This window comes from Meles meles, chromosome 6, assembly GCF_922984935.1.
Source record: "Meles meles chromosome 6, mMelMel3.1 paternal haplotype, whole genome shotgun sequence".
Lineage (NCBI taxonomy): Eukaryota > Metazoa > Chordata > Mammalia > Carnivora > Mustelidae > Meles > Meles meles.
The window spans coordinates 137,896,929-137,916,722 of NC_060071.1; the positions used below are offsets into that span (position 1 = coordinate 137,896,929).

Consider the following 19,794-nt stretch of genomic DNA (forward strand, 5'->3'; position numbering starts at 1 on the left):
CGATCTCTCTCTGTCAAATAGATAAATAAAATCTTAAAAAAAAAAAAAGATTTTATTTATTTTTTTGACAGAGAGAGACACAGCCAGAGAGTTGTGACCTCCAGGGGGAGTGGGAGAGGGAGAAGCAGGCTTCCCGCTGAGCAGGGGGCCCGATGCGGGGGCTCGATCCCAGAACCCTGGGATCATGATCTGAGCTCTGCATCAGGCAGATGCTTAATGACTTTGCCCCTAGAATTTACTTTTATTTTAACTTTACTTTACTAACCTTTTCCTAATTAAGAATTTAAAATTTTATCTTTTATGATGAGATGTACGAACGGAAGATGTATACATTGTCTAAAGCAAAATGATCAAGTGAGGATTAGCACAACCATCGCGGAGGTTAAGGGTTGAACACTGCCAACACCCGGGATCTGAACATGTGCCCTGATCGTCAGTTCCTTCTCTGAGCGAACCCCTAGCTTGATTGTTCCCTTTTTGTTTTATGACTCAGTATAGGGCAAACAGTTCATCCTGCTGAAAACAACAAAAAGGCTGGTAAGATACTGAAGAGTCAACAAGGAGATATGTAATTATCAGACTAAAAAAATAGGTGAAGGCAGGATTTAGAGGGTAAGTGGAGCAATGATGTCTCTTTTGTCCTGGGGCATGTTCCTTAATTGGCAACTTAAGCTTGGTTTTTCTAGGCCTTATGGGCCATGTGGGACTGAAGACAAAGCCCTGGGCTTGGTGGGAGCAGAAAGTCTAAAGCTGGGACCGCAGAGGGCTACAGTTTCAGTGTAACGCTACATTCAGTGTAATTTTGTATAATTCGGTGTAATTCAGTGTAAAGCTAAATTGTCAACAAAAATAGACCATTTGACAGACTGGAAAGAACATTGTCTTGGAAGAAAGTGGTTGAGGAGAACGGCAGAGGGGGCACTGGACCCATAAGACAGTCCTCCCAGGGACATGTAACCCAATACACATCTCCTGGTCATTAAACAAAAAAATTCGAGATAGTGACTATACCCTAAAGTGGCCCCTTCTGGCCGAAGGAAAAGCAAATTCTCTCTGGAGCAATGAACCTTTATCCAAGGCCTCAAATAATTTTCCAAGTAAGATGTAGTAAAAAATAAGCACACGAAGAATGAAAATGAATAAAAAAAGCAACAACAAAAACGGGTCTCATAATTCCAATTATCTGTTAAATAAAAAGAGGTTTTTTTCATTATGATTGACATAACTGCACTTACATAGTAAAAAGCTTCAAGAGTACAAATTTATTTTAGGGCACCTGGACGGCTCAGTCAATGGAGCGTGTGACTCTTGATCTAGGGGTTGTAGGTTTGAGTCCCACATTGGGTATACAGATTACTTAAAAATAAAATAAAATGAAAAGTACAGGGGTGCTTGGGTGGTTCAGTTGATTGAACGACCGACTCTCGATTTTGGCTCAGGTCACAATCTCAGGGTTTTTAGGGTCGTGGGATGGAGCCCTGCATCAGGCTTCATGATCAGTGTAGAAGTCGGCTAGAGGAGACTCTCTCTCTCCCTCTGCCTCTGTCCCTTCTCCTTTACCCCGGCTCTTTCTCTCTCTCTCAAAAAAATCTTAAAAAAAAAAAAAAGTACAAATGGGGTGCCTGGGTGGCTCAGTGGGTTAAGCATCTGCCTTTGACTCAGGTCATGATCTGGGGTCCTGGAACTGAGCCTCACATCGGGCTCTCTGCTCAACGGGGAGCCTGCTTCTGCCTCTCCTTCTGCCCCTCCGCCTGCTTGTGCTGTCAAATAAATAAATAAAATCTTTAAAAAAAAGTACAAATGGATTTACTTTTTTTAAAGATTTTTTAATTTATATATTTAAGAGAGAGAGAGTGAACAAGGGAGAGATTGAGAGAGAGAGAGAGAGAGAGCACCAGCCAGGTACTCTGGCAGGAGTCTGGCACAAGCCAGACGCAGGACTTGATCCCAGGACTCCATTCCAGGACTCCAACCCAGGACTCCAACCCAGGACTCCATCCCAGGACTCTGGGATCATGACCTGAGCCAAAGGCAGATGCTTAACCAACTGAGCCACCCAGGCGCCCTTTACGAATTAATTTAAATAAAGTCCTTTTTCTTCCTCACCTTATATTCCTTGGAGATAATAATTTCCCACGGTTTTAGGGTGCTTATTACAACTTTAAAAATTTTATTTTATTTTAGAGAGATAGTGTGAGCAGGGGGAGGGGCTGAAGGAGAGGGAGAAGGATCTCAAGCTGACTTTGTGCTGAGCACAGAGCCTGACGTGGGGCTCCATCTCAAGACTCCAAGTTCATGACCTGAGCTGCTCAACTGAGAGCCACCCAGGCACTCCCTCTAGGGCTTTTTAAAAATATTTTATATTTTAATCTTTTTTGTAAAGATGTTGGGCTCAATCCCAGGACCCTGAGACCATGACCTGAGACGAAGGCAGAGGCTTAACCCACTGAGCCACCCAGGTGCCTCCTCTAGGGAATTTTTAAGAGCCTAACTCAAGATCTATTCTCTTGACTTACTAAAAATCCCTCCCCCCCTTTTAAAAAAAAGATTTTATTTTTACTTTTAAAGATTTTATTTATTTATTTGACAGAGATACAGCAAGAGAGGGAACTTCACAAGCAGGGGGAGTGGGAGAGGGAAAAGCAGACTTCCCACTCGAGCTGGGAGCTGGATGCAGGGCTCGATGTGGGGCTCGATGCGGGGCTCATTGTGGGGCTCGTTGTGGGGCTCGATGCGGGGCTCGTTGCAGGGCTCCGTGCAGGGCTCAATCCCAGTACCCTGGGATCATGACCTGAGCCAAAGGCAGCTGCTTAACAACTGAGCCACCCAGGCGCCCGATAAAAAAGATTTTACTTTTAAGACCCAGCACAGGGCCCGAACTCACAACCCTGATATCAAGATTTATACTCTCTGATGCCTAAGCCAGCTATGTGCCCCTAAAACTCCTCTTAGAAACTAATGGGGCATTGGTGTGGCTCAGTTGTTAAGCAGCTGCCTTCAGCTCAGGTCACCATCCCAGAGTTCTGGGATTGATCCACGTGGCTGGCTCCCTGCTCAATGCGGAGTCTGTTTCTCCCCCTCTCCCTCTCCCACTGCCTCTCTCCCCAGCTGTGCTCTCTCTCTCTCAAATAAATAAATAAAATCTTAAAAAGAAAAGAAAATCTCTTTTCCTTTCCTACTTTGAAACTTTGAATTTTTTTTTTTAAAAGATTTTGTTTATTTATTTGACAGAGATCACAAGTAGCCAGAGAGGCAGGCAGAGAGAGAGAGGGGGAAGCAGGCTCCCCACTGAGCAGAGAGCCCAATATGGGGCTTGATGCCAGGACCCTGAGATCATGCCCGAGCGGAAGGCAGAGGCTTAACCCACTGAGTCGCCCAGGCGCCCCAAAACTTTGAAGTTTTAAAGTGATATAGACAGCTTAGTTTTTAATCATATTAAAGTTTAGTGATAAGCATAGGAAAAAAAAATTCTCGGTCATTTGTTTAGTTAGCCCAACTGTAGGTGATCTGCTCAGTCTTGAAAACATAATTTTCAGCAATATAACCCTCACATGTGCTCACTCATTATTACATAGATTTGGTTTTACTATTGGGCTAATTATGTCCTTTGAAACATAAAAGAGTATGTGACTAAGCGAGGAGATGGATTCTTGTTCCAGCTTTGTCAATAATTTGCTGTGTGACTTGGCAAGTCCTTTAACCTTAGATTTCTCTACTGGGTTAACAATTATCAAGATCGAATCATAGAACGTTAGAATTGGCAGAGACTTCAGAATTGATAAAGTATAATTCCTTTATTTCATGGAGGGGTTGAGTGACTTACCCAGAAGCTTTCTAGAACGAGCACCCAGTCTCTGGCATCTCACGCTAGTGCTCTTTTTATCACAGCAGGCTTTCTTTCAGTGTCGTTCCAAGAAACAAACAAACAAAACCCAAAACAAATACATGGCTTTTTAGAAAAGCCAGATAACAATGTTAACCATTATTATGAAATGATGAACCCCGTCTAACTTAAAGACGATTTAAAATTCAAAAGTTCTAAAACTATGTAAGAAAAGGTCGAAAAGTAAAAGGTAAGGAAAAAAAAATCAGCTTGAATACCCATAAAGGGAAAACAAAACTCCAACAGTAGTTATATTCTTTTATCAGTCCTTTCTGGTCATTTCCTAACTTGGGCAAGGTGAAATCAGGGAAGAGGAGATGGCTTGTTTTTACACATTTTTGAAGGAATGGTGTGCAATATGGGTTCGGGAAATCGAGTTATTTGCGTCAACTATACTACACATTACATCACTCGTCTAATTTAGCGCCATTCCCTCTCCGGCCACTACCCAAAACAACGCGCTGAAACCTCCGACCACCGCAGTAATGCAAAAACTCCAAGTCCCGAAATGCTCCACCGCCTGTCTTTACCGCCTCCTCACAGGAGCAGCCTTTTTCGTCCTGGGAGTTGTAGTCATTTAGAGCCCTGACTTCCGGGAGGTGGGGAGGGACGCACGTCCAGGGGACTACATTTCCCAGGAAGCTGTGCGCGCCCTTCTCCGCCCTCGCCGGCGTAGGACTCCACCCTCTCCCTCTCTTCTCTCTCTGGACTGCACTGCTCACGCCTTCCTGGTAGTCTGAGCTGGGAGAAGTTCACTCCGATCAGCTGATCCCAACTGACAACAGGAGAGGAGGAAGCCCGGAGGCAGAGAAGGAGGAGGGGGGGCGGAGATGGAGATGAGGATGGATCCTCCGGTGCCCTGAGGAACAGCTCCCGCCCCCGCCGGCGCCCTGCGGTCCCCCGACGCCACCTCGCCGCGGCGGAGCTGCTCGGTAGTGGGATCCCCGGGCCGCCGCGGACGGGGAGGGAAGGGCACGGCCCAGGGCCGGGCAAGCGATAGTCCTGGTGCTCCGGCTGCCCCCGGGGGCGGGGGGGGGGGGCGGGTGCGGCTGGGGTGGGGGTGGGGTAGTATAAACAATGGATTCGGCTCTGGCCTCTGCCAGCGTGGGGGTGGATTTTGGGGGACCTTCTTTGTTTAGACTCTGCTCGTGCCCCTCGGGTTGTGGTGGTGTTGCCCGGGAGAAAGGAAGGGTGAGGAATCCCCGGCTGGAGAGAGGTGTCGAGGTGGGGGCCCGAGTGGGCAGATTGTTTGCTTGGCCGGTACGGCGGTGGGGTGTTCTTTTGGAGGTTGATTTTATATTTTTATAAATTGTGGCTAATTTCGATTTTTGTTTCTGTTGAGGGAGCTGGGTGGGCATGGCTGAGGTTAGGGTGTAAATAAGGTCTCCTAGTCACTCCCTTGCCTTCCTGTTTGTCTAAAAATAAGATTGATAGATTGATTACTAGAGGGAGGAGTGAATATTTGTAAGGAGGATTTTGCATTTTGTTAGGGTATTAGCATGGAGGTCAAGGCTAAGAAGGGTTAAGAATATAATTGTGGAAGTGACAGAAGCCTCTTTCCTGCCCCAGTTATCTTTTTTCCCCCCTTTATTTTCTTTTTTGAAGTTATTTTTAAGTTAGTTTTTGAGTGACAAAGAGAAAAATCGTTTGTTTTAACTCGTGCAGGCCTGGCTTTGCAGTGGGCCTTAGAGGAGGAATTCTGTCTCCTGTTGCCCCCCACCCCCTTTTATTTTTTTGCAGTTAGAGAAGGGACAAAAGGAAGTACTGTAATTGTCTTTTATTGTTTTTAAACATGACATGGTGGCTTTTGTTTCCAGGCTTAAGGTCCTTAATTGACATTTGTCTAGAGTTGAAACAACCTAACCTGACCTGCCAAAGACTTTGGTGAAGCTAAAGTCTACGTTATTATCATTTCTTCAGGTTTTTTACAGGCCTCTTTATTCACCTCACAAGTGTGTGTTGTGGGTTAGGGGAATGCAGAGGGTTGTCCTTCCAAGGACTGTTTGCTTAATGATTTTGATTCTGAATTTAATACCTGGATGAAGAGAGAATTTCAGTCTGTGAAATGAAGACACAGTCTCTGAGATGCCTTGGGCCTAGAGACAGTGGCAGTGTTCAGAGGGAGGAGCCTTGCCCATGATTTTGAGAAGAAATTTCTGGGGTCAGAAGTAGCCTGTGTAAGTTTTACAAGCAAGAATGAGATTTCTCTCAGGAGTTCTGGCGTCTTATCTAACCACAATCTTTTTTTTTTTCTTCCTTTCTTTTTAAGGTGTACTTCCGTTTTTAGATTAGTGAAACCCTTTTCCTTCCTCTATTCTAGGTATCCCCTGAAATATTGACTTGAGGTTGGATTAGATTGCAAAGCTCCTGACCACTCTCCTTCTCTACCAAAACTTTGTGGCTGAGGCCCAGCCCATGAGGTGCCCACGTTGGTGAACCTACCAGATCTCTGTCAGATAGCCATAAGAGACCCTTTCAAGTTAATTTTGACCACAACTTTGGTTGCACTTTATGGAGGAGAAAACCATCAAACCAAATCAACGTTGCTGCTGATCCGGGAATCTTGGAGGCAGAAAATTAAAAATTTGAACATTTGTGAGTGGGTGAAGAATTCTGATAGGACACCGAAGGTTTGTTTTTGTTTTTGTTTTTTTTTTGTTTTTGTTTTGTTTTTCTAAAGGTGTTCAGAATCCTGTGAAAGTTCTCTGCAGTCCTCAGGCTCAAAGCTTCTGTCTTCACTCCTGGGGCAAGCCCAGGGACCATTATATGGTGGGTGATTTCCTTACCAACCTGAGTATGAGTGCTCAGACTTCCCCAGTAGAGAAGGGCCTGAATCCGGGGCTGATGTGCCAGGAGAGTTACGCCTGCAGCGGGTCTGACGAAGCGGTCTTTGAGTGTGATGAGTGCTGCAGTTTGCAGTGTCTCCGCTGCGAGGAGGAGCTCCATCGGCAGGAGCGCCTGAGAAACCATGAGCGGATAAGACTCAAACCTGGCCACGTCCCTTACTGCGATCCCTGCAAGGGCACCAATGGGCACTCGCCGGGTGTTAGGCAGAGGGCAGCCGTGAGGTGCCAGACCTGCAAAATCAACTTGTGCCTGGAGTGCCAGAAGCGGACTCATTCCGGGGGTAACAAAAGGAGACACCCGGTTACTGTGTACCATGTCACTAAGGTCCAGGGCTTATTGGAGGAGGACGAGCTGGATGAGGAGACCAGGAGGAAGAAGATGACGGAGAAGGTTGTGAGTTTTCTCCTAGTAGATGAAAATGAAGAAATTCAGGTGAGCGAGCCTGTGGGTGAAGTGGGAGTCCTGTGGTCGAGCTGCCGAGCTCTTGTCGGAAGGGAGCTCTTGAAAAGTCCAAGAAGAGCTCACGTTTTGGTGGTTCAGGGGCGAGACCCAGGAAAGCTTAAGTTGCACGGAGTCAGATTTCGTCACTTACCGGTCACTTACCGGTCGTGTGACCTCGGGCTGAATTACTTTTCTCTCCCTGCCTTACTTTTGTCATCTGTAAATTGGAGGCAGTGCCTACTTCACCAGGCAGTTGTGAGGATGAAGTGGTACTGTGTTTCTAAAACCCGTTGCATAACAGATGCTCACCGCACGGTCGCTGTTGTCTTTATCGTTGTTGGGGTTATTGCGAGGGAGACCTGACTTAGATGAGCGTTTGGAGTGAGCGCTTGGCGAGTGGTGAATAAATGGGGCTGCTAGGGGCTGCGTGTGCAGAGCGGCAGACACCGTGGGTCCCCTGGGAGTGCCAGGCAGCAAGTCAAAAACCTGCTAGCTTAATTTAGAGACGGGGGTGGTCCTCAGAAAGTGGCTTTAGAGAAGGATAGCGTTCTGCCCAGATGGCCTCTTCTTTTCCTATATAGGCTGATCAGGAAAAGCCAGGGAGGGCATCTGCCATTACAGACGGACTGGAGAATGAGAACACCTGATCCGCCTCTGAGTTGGGGCAAGGGTAGCGTGTGGTGGGAGCAAGCTGGGGAGGTGGCGGCATGTGACGGGGATGACGATGGAAGGGGTGGTGTAGCGCTTACATTTTCCAGTGAAGGTAGTATAATGTCCATGCTCTTGAGTGAGGACCGCTCGAATTCCACGCTCACTTCCCCTCTTGCTGACCATGTAACCATGGAGAGTGATGGGAGCTTCGTGCCTTCGTCTCGCTTGTACTTCCCAGTCGTAGTTGAGAAGATTCAGAGAGAGAGTAAGGAATGGAAATGGAAGGGCCCTTATCACAGGGCCTGGCACATAGTGGCCAGTACCAGTTCCTTGTTTCTGTGGGCGTCATGAGGTATTTGTGGTAAATCGACCTGGTACTTTTCAGCTGTGATGACTCCTCAGGTCTCCAGGTTGGGGAATAACCTTTGTAAATTGCTGTTCGACAACTCTCCAGTTGCCCACTAGGAATTTTTTCAGCTCTGTTTCTTTCCTCCTCGGTAAGGTTATAGAAATGCATTACATCATGATTCCACTGTCAGCTAAATATTTTGCTAACACAGACTTCTTTATTGGCTGAGAGGGACTCATGGAGTTACGGGAAGAGTGACCCAGATCCCCAGTCGGCCTCCCTCGTTAGCAGTAATGTCTTCATCATGGTTATGCTCTAATTGGGTGACAGTGTGGAGGGAATATTTTATAAATGGAACACTTGGGCTTGGGTGATTCTTGTTGGTTTTGCCATCAGGTCAGCCTATGGAAAGTCATAGTTTGGATGGCTGTCACTTTTGTAAGGCGAGAGGGAGATTTGGGACAAACTAGTAATCTCATGGATCAGTTTTGGCACCAAAAATAATAATTTCTGATGGGAGGAGGATGTGTATTTTTTCTTTTTGGTACATGTTCATTAGTAGAGAATTCGGCAGATTTTTGGAAGTGTAATGAAGAAGACAAATCCACTACCCAGAGGTAGATAACTTGTTCATCTTTTTTTTTGCAGTGTGTAGTAATGTATGTGACTGAGTTGATTGTGAAGATTCCTCCCGCTTTGCTTTCCTTAAACAATGACCACTGTCCAGGAAGTAACAATTTCTGAAGCTTAAGCAGCGCTGGTTGGGACTAATGGACTAGACATAGAATGTATTCTTTTTGGGTGGTGACTTGTTCTCCCAGAGTCACGGTGGAAAAATACTTTGCGAGAATGTCTGGTTCTGTTTTCTAATGTGAATGTCCAAGGCAATTAGATGACTGTCTAATATGAACCTAGATTATAAATTCAGCCAGCATGTGAACTCCTGGAGAGCAGGACTGGGTCTTAGGCCCTGTGTCATGTGCAGTGGTAGGCACATTGGGCATAAATAACCTTTGATAGGTCGGTGATGTCACATCTCAACTTCAGCTTTTAAAAAATGGGGGTCACGCACATTTCTAGTTAAAACCTAAAATAACAGCGAAGGGTATATGATAGCAAGAGTTTCCCTTCTACTTCATCCCCCTAGCCTCCTTTAGAACAGTCCCCATGAACAACGAACTGCCTGCCCTTTTAGAATTTTTTTGACGTGTGCTTATTAACATATGTATGTATCTTTTTTATTTTGAAACAGAAATGAGATCTGATACACTTTTCAGGCCCTGAGCTTTTTTTCCGCTAAAGGATACATCTTATTGATGTATCAGTACATCTTATCAGTACATTGAGGTCTCCCTCACTATTTAGAGGCTGCCTACTATTTTGTTGAATGGATTTTCTATAATTTGAGCCTGTTAGTGGATATTTGAGTAGTTACAAACAAGGATACGTTGAATATCCTGTGACTCTATTTAGAAACGGAATCTCTTTGTCAAATGATGTATATGTGCATTTTCTTTTATATATTTTATTTTTATTTTTTAAAAGATTTTATGTATTACAGAGAGCACACATGCACATGAGCAGGGGGGTAGACAGAGGGAGAGGGAGGGGAGAAACAGACTCCCCACTGAGCAGGGAGCCTAATGATGATACAGGGCTTGATCCCAGGACCTGGAGATGATGATGTGAGCTAAGGGCAGATGCTTAACTGACTGAGCTACCTCTGATGTGTGCATTTTAGATTTGGACAGGTATTACCAGATTTCTAAACCTCATTTTCTTATTCTCTGAAGTACTTCAGTGAGTCCCCTGGGTTCTGATCTTGAATCACAATAGCTAACATTTAAAGAGCTCTTACTGTGGTTGTTAGGAACTGTTCTTAGCACTTTGCATGTAGAAGCTCATTTAATCCTGGTGGTAACTATGTATTAGTTTCTTATTGCTGCTGTTGCAAATTCCTACACATTTAGTGGCTTAAAACAACACAAATTTATTTTTTTATAGTTTGGAGATCAGAAGTCCTAAAATGGGTCTGAATGGCTAGAGTCCTTGAGGGACTCTAGGGGAGGATTTCTTTGTCTTTTCTAACTTCAGGAGGCTGCCTACATTCTTTGGCTGGTGGCCCCATCATCCAGCTTTAAAGACAGCGCTGTAACATCTTCCAATCCCTCTCTCTGTTTCTCTGCTTCTGATGTACTATCTCCTTTGCCCTCTTGCCTCCCCCTCTTACAAGGACACTGTGCTTCCATTGGACCGACTTGGATAATCCAGCGATGTCTTCTCTCAAGGTGTTTAATGTAGTCACATCTGTAAAGTTCCTTTTGCTACATAAAGTGAGATATTCACAGGTCTCGGGGATTAGGAGGTGGTGAGTAGGGGGTGCAGTTTCAGCCTACCACACCCTGTGAAGTAAGTTGTAGTCAGTTTGGGCTGCTTTGTGTGATAGAATGCCGCATGCTGTTATCTTATATACCATTCAGTAGCATATAAACAACAGAAGTTTATTTCTTGCAGTTTTCTGGAGGCTAGAAGGTCCAAGATGAAGGTGCTGGCTGATTCAGTGTCTGGGGATGCCTGACTTCCTTTCTCATAGACAGCCGTCTTATCTTCTCCCTGTGTCCTCAGATGGTGGAAGGGGGTTCTGGAATCTCTTTTATAAGGGCATTAATCGTATTCATGAAGACCTCACTTCATGACCTAATCAACCTCCCAACCCCCCCCCCCCCCGTACCATTCCATTAGGGATTAGATTTGAACCTGAATTTTGGGGGGACACAAACATTTCATTTATATAACATTGTGTTTTTGTAAGTGAGGACACGCACAGAGATGAAGTAACTTGCCAGGGTCAAGTTACAGTAAGTGGCAGAGGATTTGAACACAAGCGTCTGGCTCTGAAATCCTTGCTGTGACCGTGACACTCCAGTTGTCTCTGACCAAGGCAGTTAAGCTGTCAGATTAAGCTTTATATGGCCCGTAGCATCAGCCCACCAGTTCTTCCTCAGGGCTGCTGTGCGGAGCAAATAAAGCATGGCTTTGTATAAATGCAAGACAAGGTCATTATTATTACTAAAAATTATTTTAAGTTTTAAGAATGAAAAAAAATTAAAAATATTTAATTTATTTATTTGTCATAGAGAGAGAGAGGGCGCACAAGCAGGGGAAGTGGCAGGCAGAGTAGGCAGAGGGAGAAGCAGACTCCCTGCAGGGAGCCTGATGTGGGGAACTTGATCCCAGGACCCTGGGATCATGACCTGAGCTGAAGGCAGACTCTTTTTTTTTTTTTTTTAAATATTTTTTATTTATTTGACAGAGAGAAATCACAACTAGGCAGAGGCAGGCAGAGAGAGAGGAGGAAGCACGCTCCCTGCGGAGCAGAGAGCCCGATGCAGGGCTCGATCCCAGGACCCTGGGATCATGACCTGAGCCGAAGGCAGAGGCTTTAACCCACTGAGCCACCCAGGCGCCCCTGAAGGCAGACTCTTAACCGACTGAGCCACCCCGGCGTTCTGCAAGGCAGGGTTACTGAAGAACTGTTTACTACAATAGTAAAGATTCTGTGAGGTAGGCCCCATCTTTGTTTTTCCTTTTATGTTTCTAGCATTTGTGGGTTTTGACCATTTTCAATTTTGTACATAGGAATTATTTTAGAAGCTTGTAGGCTATAACTGGTGTGTGGTTTTTTTCAAATTCTTTGGCCTAGAATCCCCTAAGATTTGTTGCTTACGGTTTGAGTATTACTCCGTGTCTTTTGGAAAACCCGAAAGTTCCTTTTAGAAACAAACAAGTTCCTTTTAGAAGTGTGAATTTTATCATTACCTTGTCATTTGCATGTTCACTATAGTGCTAAATTTGAGGAGAGACTGGCTTTTGGTTTCAGAAGCAAGAATTCATTTGTGGCTCTTAAACGGACCTTTAGTCTGTTACCCAAAAGCATTCACTGATCGATCACAGTTACTGAGCTCACATTGTGTGCCGGGCACTTTTGAGGTTCCAGGGATACTTGGGTGATAGGACCGGTCCATGGCATCGTAGACGTACCGTTCAAGCAGGGAAAGCAGAGTTCACCCGTGTAAAACACATTCAAAAGATGGTTCAGGTGTAGTATTGTGCAAGAATGTCTTGGAAGCTACTTGTGCAGGATGATCAGGGAAGGTTTTACTGTGGAGATGACTTTTAAGCAAAGACCTGATGGATACTACTGCCTGGGGAGATAGACCTCGGGGCAGAGACAGGGCAGTGGGAACAAGTAGAAGGCGGTGGGCATGTTCCGGGTATAGGAAGAATGCCAGTGTTGCTGAAGGGAGCCGGCAGAGCGTGGGAAGGGCAGAGGCAGGGATGTAAATGGGTTCCAGAACAGGTGGGGCCTTGCAGGCCATAGAAAAAACTGTGGCTTTTAGGTGTAATGGGAAGCACCAGATAGCGTTATGGTAGTAAGTCACATGATCCAATACTTTTCAAGAAATGGCTGTAGTGTGAAGACTAGATTGTCGGGACTGGTTGGGGCGGGGCAAGAAGAAAGGCAGGGAGGCCACCTAGGAGGCCATTGTAAAAGATAAGGTGAGAGGTGGCTTCAGTTTGGGGTTACCATTGACACTGGGGAGATGGAAGGACACTGATGGGAGCTTCCGGGTTGACACATGGCCATTGGGGGAGAGTTTTGTTCCTGGAGAGGCATGGAAGCTCCTCATCCTTTCCCCATACCTCTCCCTACGCATCTCCCTACACGTCTCTCCATCTGGCTGTTGATTTGTATCCTTTATCATATCCTTAATAAACTGGTAAGTATTAAAAAGAAAGAAAAGAAAGACCGATGAATTTGGGCCAAAATTTGGATGTAAGAGGAATGCTCTTCCAGAGTGGAGGGTGAGGAATGAGAGAACTCGCAGTGGTGACTCCTTGGCATTTCCTTTGTGCAGATCTCACTGGCTTACTACCCTGTATTTTATTGATTTGCTAACACTAAATGTCTTTTAAGAACCTGATTTGTACAATAAGGAGTTAAATTAATCTCATTTGGTATTATCTAACGCAGTGGTTCTCAACCAGGAGTGATTTTGCTCTCCCAGAGGGCATTTGGCAATGTTGAGAGACATCTTTGGTTGTCACAACTGGGGGTTGTGCTACTGGCTAATGGGTGGAGGCCAGGGTGTTGGTAAATATGTTACAACACATAGGGCAGCCCCCCACAAAAAGAATGATCTGGTACAAAACGTCAGTTGTGCTGGTGATTGAGAAATTGATCTAACGGATGAAGGTTTGATCCAATAGTCGACCTGTAATCTGGTGACATGGTAGACATGCCAGGGACAAAAATTTAACCTATACACCAGTTTTTCCTCCCTCTCTTGGTTCTCTTTGCTCCCCAGAAGTCATGTAGCTGAAATCAGTATTCTCTTTTGGCATACTTGCCGCCTCTCCAGTGAAATGCTTAGACTTTTCTTCTGTGTAGTTTTCATTGATCTTTCTAGGCCTCAGTGGAACTGTGCTAGGAAAACCAGAGGACTTGCAGGTCCATTATTTAGAGTCCCTAATAAGTAAATGATCCACACTTATAAGTCATCCATATGCTCTTGAACTTAGAGACAACACCCTTAGCAAATAAGTCAAAGGTTAGAAGAGTAAAGTTCTGACAATTGGTTTTCTCGGTGGAGGAAGAGGATAGTATTTTCCTATCTGTTGTGTCTTGTTGGGAATTCAGACATGTCTTACCTGAATGTTTACTGGTCAGAGAAAAAAGCTAACAAAGAAGTCTTTTTTTTAATTTGTATGCATATCTTTCTTTTGAAAAAATATTTATTAGAGAGAGAGAGAGAGAATGAGAAGGGGGGGTTCAGAGGGAGAAGCAGACTGCCTGCTGAGCAGGGAGCCCGATGTGGGACTCGATCCTGAGTCTCCAGGATCATGACCCTAGCCAAAGGCAGTCACCCAGCCAGCTGAGCCACCCAGGTGCCCCTCGTATGCATATCTTTAAAACCCATGTAAGTTTTTCTTTTTCTTTTCATAACCACCCCATTCTCTTCTTTGTCCCTTTTCTACAAACTTCCTGTGATTGTCTTCTTCCCCAGAAAGTAGAGCAGCAAATTGATGAGAAATTTCACCTGTTTCCCTCATGATCACTGACCCCTGACTCTAGGACATGAGAGCTTAGGAGCTTCTCATGCCAAATGGAGTCCTCTCACGCTGAGCATGCACGGTGATGAGAAAGCCCAGGGACCCAGGAAGAGTCCATGAGAAGCAAAGAAAATGTCCACCGGGCAGGCCTTCCTTGACTCAGAAATCTGCAGTCTTGACGCACTCCGGAATGGGAGGCCAGAGTGAGTCGTCTTCATTCCTTCTGCAGCACCGTGGTGGACTTCCTCTCACGGAGACCGTTCCTTTAAGAAGACCCATCACGTTGCTTGGCTGCCTCACTTGTTTACAGTCCCAGAATAGTGTGGCTCAAAATACTGGGACTTGGCTTTTTTTTTTTTTTTTTTTAATTGGCTAAAGGAGACATTATTCTTGTGAGATTCTGGAATGGAAACCAGCAGAGCATGTTTTCATACTCTATGGGAACCCTTGACCACAAACTGGCTCTGCTGGTCTGCCCCATTTTTGTGCCCCCTGTGTCTTAGACTTAATCTGCCAGCGACCCCTGTGGCCTTATCCTCTGGTTTCTGGTCTAGGGTACCTTGTTGGGGCTTGGTCTTACAGACAGGCTGGCAGAAACCCTTGAGGACTTAATTCTGGCCAGTAGGTCATGAGGCAGAGGAATCAGTCGAAATTGTGGAGCTTCTCCGTTTTTGCCCTGCCCATGGCCGAACCATTACAGTGTAAGGACTAGTGTTGGTGGTGTGGCTGGTTAGCCTTGGGCAAGTTCTGGTCAGTACGTGGATATATTTGCTGCAGTATTCTTGGGTGCCATATAAGAAAATAGAACCAAAAAAACCAGATCTGCTTAGGAGCTGTCAAAACCACGTAACCAAGTAATAATGGGCTGAGTAGCAGAGGCTCCTTCCCGCATCGCTGCTTGTTACTCCTAGAAACCCAACGACAAGCCCCTTTTGCTTGGTAATCGTAGTCAGGGGGAAGGCATTGAATGGAATTACTGGGAAATGCAGGGTTGAGGATGACTCAGGCAAACACAAGGAGGAAAGGGCCTCTATTATGTGCCTCCAGTTTCCGCTCAGCATCTTCTGAGCTTTCTCAGCCTTGGGCTCATTCAGTTCTAAGAGGCCCCTGGCTTTTAACTTGGGAGGCTATTTTGTTTAATACAGGGCTTTTTAAAACTTGACCCATATAAGCCATCAAAACCACTGTGAGTCAGCTTTTCAGGGAACTGGTCTTTAACTATTTCAGGTTATCTTCTGTTAGTGTGATTCTCTTTTTTCTGGTTACTCCCTTGAAGTGATTGATTTCTCTGGAATTGGGCAAGTATTTGGCTTTTCGAGCCAGGGTTAATTCAACAGGCAGATTTCTTATTAAGTTGACCCGACATGTTTTTCCTGTGGCTGCATCTCCTCTCGATGCAGCATCCTTGAGTTTATCCTGGAGATGGCGTAGCGCGAAGAGCTTCTGACAAGAGCTTCTGACGGCTGGTTAAACTTCCCTGGGGGGTGGGATGGTGCCTGCTTTGGGAGGAGCTCCCATGAGACTGTTTCTGAGGTTAGAACTGCTCAATGTATTGATGAAGAAGAGAAAGAAAACAAAGGCATGGTGGGGGCGCCTGGGTGGCTCCGTCGATTGAGCACCTGACTTTGGCTCAGGTTATGATCTCAGGGTCCTGGGATCGAGCCCCCCATTGGGCTCCCCGATTAGCAGGGAGTCTGCTTGTCTCTCTCCCTCTCGCTCTGCTCCTCCCCTCATTCATGTTCTCTCTATCTCAGATAAATACTTTACAAAAAAACAAAAACCCCACAAGGATATAGAAAGTTCCAGGCAAGAAAGAATTGGAAGGACCTATGAGAAGGGATACAGAGGGACTTCTGGAGTCAGGAGAGCATGGATGTTTCCTTGGAGGCTGTTTTGTTCATTTCCCCATTTTTCCAGTGGTTTTTGTCCAGCAGTTAAGAGACTCTCTTTGACTGGTTGGTGTGGTCAGCTTGGTGGTGACTGGAGTTCTTGGGCAGAGAAGTAGGTATACCAGCCATGCAAAAGCATCTAACCTCTGGCTTGACCTCACTGGAGGATGATTCTGCTTTTCTGGTAGCTTCTGGAATTTTTTTTTGCTTCCCAGTTTCCTTCCATTTGAGACTGAATTATTGCTCTCTTTCCCAGGGAATTTGAGTCTAGACGTTAGAATGCTAGAAAAGAACTGACAGCCAGGTTCCTGCACGTAGTCACAGACATCCTAAATTCTGAAGTTAAGAGACAGCATAAACCTGAGCAATTCAGTAGTCATAGAGTATTCTAGAAGTTCCTCTGCTCTCTAGCCCAGTCCTTTCTGCCTGGTAAGTGTCATCCAGATGGCTAAACTCGTTTTCCATAATCTCTCATAACCTTTTCTTTCAAAGTGCTCAATTCAGTTCATCTGTATCACTCAGCCACAGTCAAACATTTATCGAACGTCAATTATGCGCCTTATTAGTTTGAGTAGTCTCTCTGGAAAATGTTTTAAAATGGAAATTCAGAGGTTAAGTGAGTCTGGCGGGTGAGAGGAGGAGATGGCAGAGGGCTTCATTCCCACGAAAGCCTAGCTCTCTTTTGTACTTGTCTGTGAGTAGAGAGGCTGTTTGAGGATCCCATAGTTCTTTTTGTACACCCTCTCTGGTCCTGCCTGGTGACCATAGTTTGTGGTCATAGGTCTAGGTAACTGTATAGGCACTGTTGCTTTTTGCCCTCATCTCTCTCTCAGTCAACTCTGTTGATCAGATCTGGATTATGGGTGATGGACAGATGGACAGGCAGACAGCCTGCTTACCTGTCTCTCTTTTTCTGTCTTCTCTGTCTTCTTTCTCTCCTACTCTGTCTCCTCCCTAGCTCTCCCTTCCCTCCCTCTCCTTGTTCTTCTTCCTTCTTTCTCCCCTTTTAGTCCCCTCCCTCCTTGCCTTTCCTTCTTCCCTTCCCTTCATCATTCTCTCCCTCTCTGTTTTCCTCCTTCTTCCCTTACTTCTCCCCCCCCACCCCCTTCATGAATTAAGAAGTTAAATCTGACAGTGCCGGGGAGAAAAGTTTTCTTTCTAGAACTAAATAGAAATGATTTTAGGTTTATGTTCAGTTTTGGATTGTTCATGACATTACTCTTCCATTTTCATTACCACAGAAAATTGCATTTGTTACACTTTTTTTTTAAGACTTTTTTTTTTTAATTTTACTGAGAGAGACATAGCGAGAAAGAGGGAACACAAGCAGGGGGAGTGGGAGAGGGAGAAGCAGGCTTCCCGCTGAGCAGGGAGCGAGTGATGCAGGGCTTGATCCCAGGACCCTGGGATCATGACCTGAGCCGAAGCTAGATGCTTAACGACTGAGCCACCCAGGTGCCCCATGCTACACTGTTTTTAAAAGAATTGACCTAAAAAGGCTTTGGCTCCATAGTGCAGCCTTCCTTGAGCACCATATTTAAAAGAGCAACCCTTTCCTGGCCTCATAGTTCTCATCTTCTCTCCTGATTCTCCTTTCACACCACTTACCACCATTTGACATACCATGTACTTTTCTTTCTTTATTTATTTTTGAGATTTATGTATTTTAGAGAGAGGCACAGTGGCCACGTGCATGGGAGTGGGAGGAGGGCCAGAGGGAGAGGGAGAGAGTGTGGAGCTGAGTGTGGAGCCCCATGTGGGACTCCATCTCATGACCCCGAGATCATGACCCTGGCTGAAGCCTTGAGCTGATGCCTAGCTGACCGAGCCACCTAGGCTCTCCTAATATGTACTTTTAAAGAGCAAGTCTGTTGTGATACAGTTCATACATGGTATAATATAGGCATTTTAAGTGTGAGGTTCTATAGGTTTTTTTTTTTTTTTAAGATTTTATTTTTTTGAGAGAAAGAGAGAATGAGAGAGAGAGTATGAGAGGAGAGGGGTCAGCGGGAGAAGCAGACTCGCCGCCAAGCAGGGAGCCTGGTGTGTGACTCCATCCCCAGACTCCAGGGTCATGACCTGAGCTGAAGGCAGTCGCTCAACCAACTGAGCCACCCAGGCGCCTGGTTCTATAGGTTTTAGTAAGTGTAAATCCCCATGTACAGCCACCACCACAGTCAAGATAAAGAACATTGCCATCCTCCAGAAAGCTTCCTCAGCAGTGGCTGATCTGTTTTCTAGCACTATGGATTTGGTTTTCCCCATATAAATAGAATCATGGAATGCTGTCTTGAGTGTGGCCATTTCACTCACAGTCATGTTTTGGAGCAGGGGATCATTCATTTGCATGTCCCAGGTCACCACTTTTTCCTGCTGGGTAGTATTCTGTTACATGGATCTACCAGTTTGTTCATCTCTTGGTTTGATTTTTGGTGTATGTGCTATATAGTTTTTAATTGTTTGAATATGCTCTTTCTTCGCCATTAGAATACAGGCTCCACGAGGGCAGTTATTTATTTTTTTATTGAGGTGTAATTCGCATCTCACGAAAGGAACCACAGGAAAGCGAACGAGTCGGTGGCATTTAGTATATTCACAGTTTTTTGTGTGCCATCACTCTGTCTAGTTCTCAAACGTTTTCATCATCCCGAGTGCAAACCTTCTGTACATTAAGCAGTTTGTTCCAGGAAGATGACTTTTTCTGTCTTTTTTAAATATAACTTTAAAAATTTTCCAGTTATAAAAGTGGTAGGCTGCACGATAAAATACTGAAAATACAGAACTACAGAAAAGTATAGAATTTTACCTTAATTTTACCATAAAAGAAGGTCATTGCTATCTTCTTTTTAATGTTACATTTACCTTTTTAAAACACAGTTCTATTAAGGGGTGCCTGGGTGGCTCATTCGGTTAGGCATCTGCCTCTTGATCTCAAGGTCATGAGTTCAAACCCTGCATTGGGCTCCACGCAGGGCTTGGAGCCTACTTAAAAAAACCAAACCAAAACAGTTTTTTTTTTAAATGTATTTTTTTAAAAGAGTTCATTTATTTATTTGACAGAGATCACAAGTAGGCAGAGAGAGAGAGGGGGAAGCAGGCTCCTTGCTGAGCAGAGAGCCGAATGTAGGGCTTGATCCCAGGATGCTGAGATCATGACCTGAGCTGAAGGCAGAGGCTTTAACCCACTGAGCCACCAGGTGCCCCGACAAAACAGTTTTATTGATATGATTCACCCATTTAAAGTATGTAGTTAATTGGCTTTTAGTATATTCATGGTTATGTAAAACCATTACCACAGTCACTTTCAGAAAATTAAAAAAAAACAACAACACATTTTCGTCAGGCAGTGATTTTTGCCTCTTCTGTTCATCAGCATTTAGAACAGTGTTTGGCACCTAGTAGGTACTTGATACTTGTGAAGGAGTATCGTGAGACTCATGAGACTAAATCAGTTTAATCATTAATTAGTAAACATTTAATAAGTGCCTCCTGTGTTCTAACAACTGAGGCCAGTAGAAAGTGACACTCAGATACTGAGCTTGTCCTCGGGGAGAGGATAGTCCGTTGGTGACAGAAGACAAATACATGGAAATAAGATGGATGATGTCAGAGTGGTATAG

The 19,794-nt window shown here is 45.0% G+C and overlaps 1 protein-coding gene across 2 annotated transcripts in view; it reads left to right on the forward strand.

The window, feature by feature from the left end:
* Positions 1–4,588: 4,588 nt before the first annotated feature.
* Positions 4,589–19,794, forward strand: part of ZFYVE1 (zinc finger FYVE-type containing 1) — a 56,700-nt gene continuing 41,494 nt past the window's right edge. Inside the window, exons 1-2 of one of the 2 annotated variants that reach the window (XM_046007809.1) lie at positions 4,589–4,815; positions 6,204–7,162. In XM_046007809.1, the coding sequence (XP_045863765.1) occupies positions 6,650–7,162 (513 nt within the window). In that variant the 5' untranslated portion in view covers positions 4,589–4,815; positions 6,204–6,649. Of the gene's footprint in view, positions 4,816–6,203; positions 7,163–19,794 lie in introns of those variants that run through there. The other variant, XM_046007810.1, reaches the window with a different exon arrangement.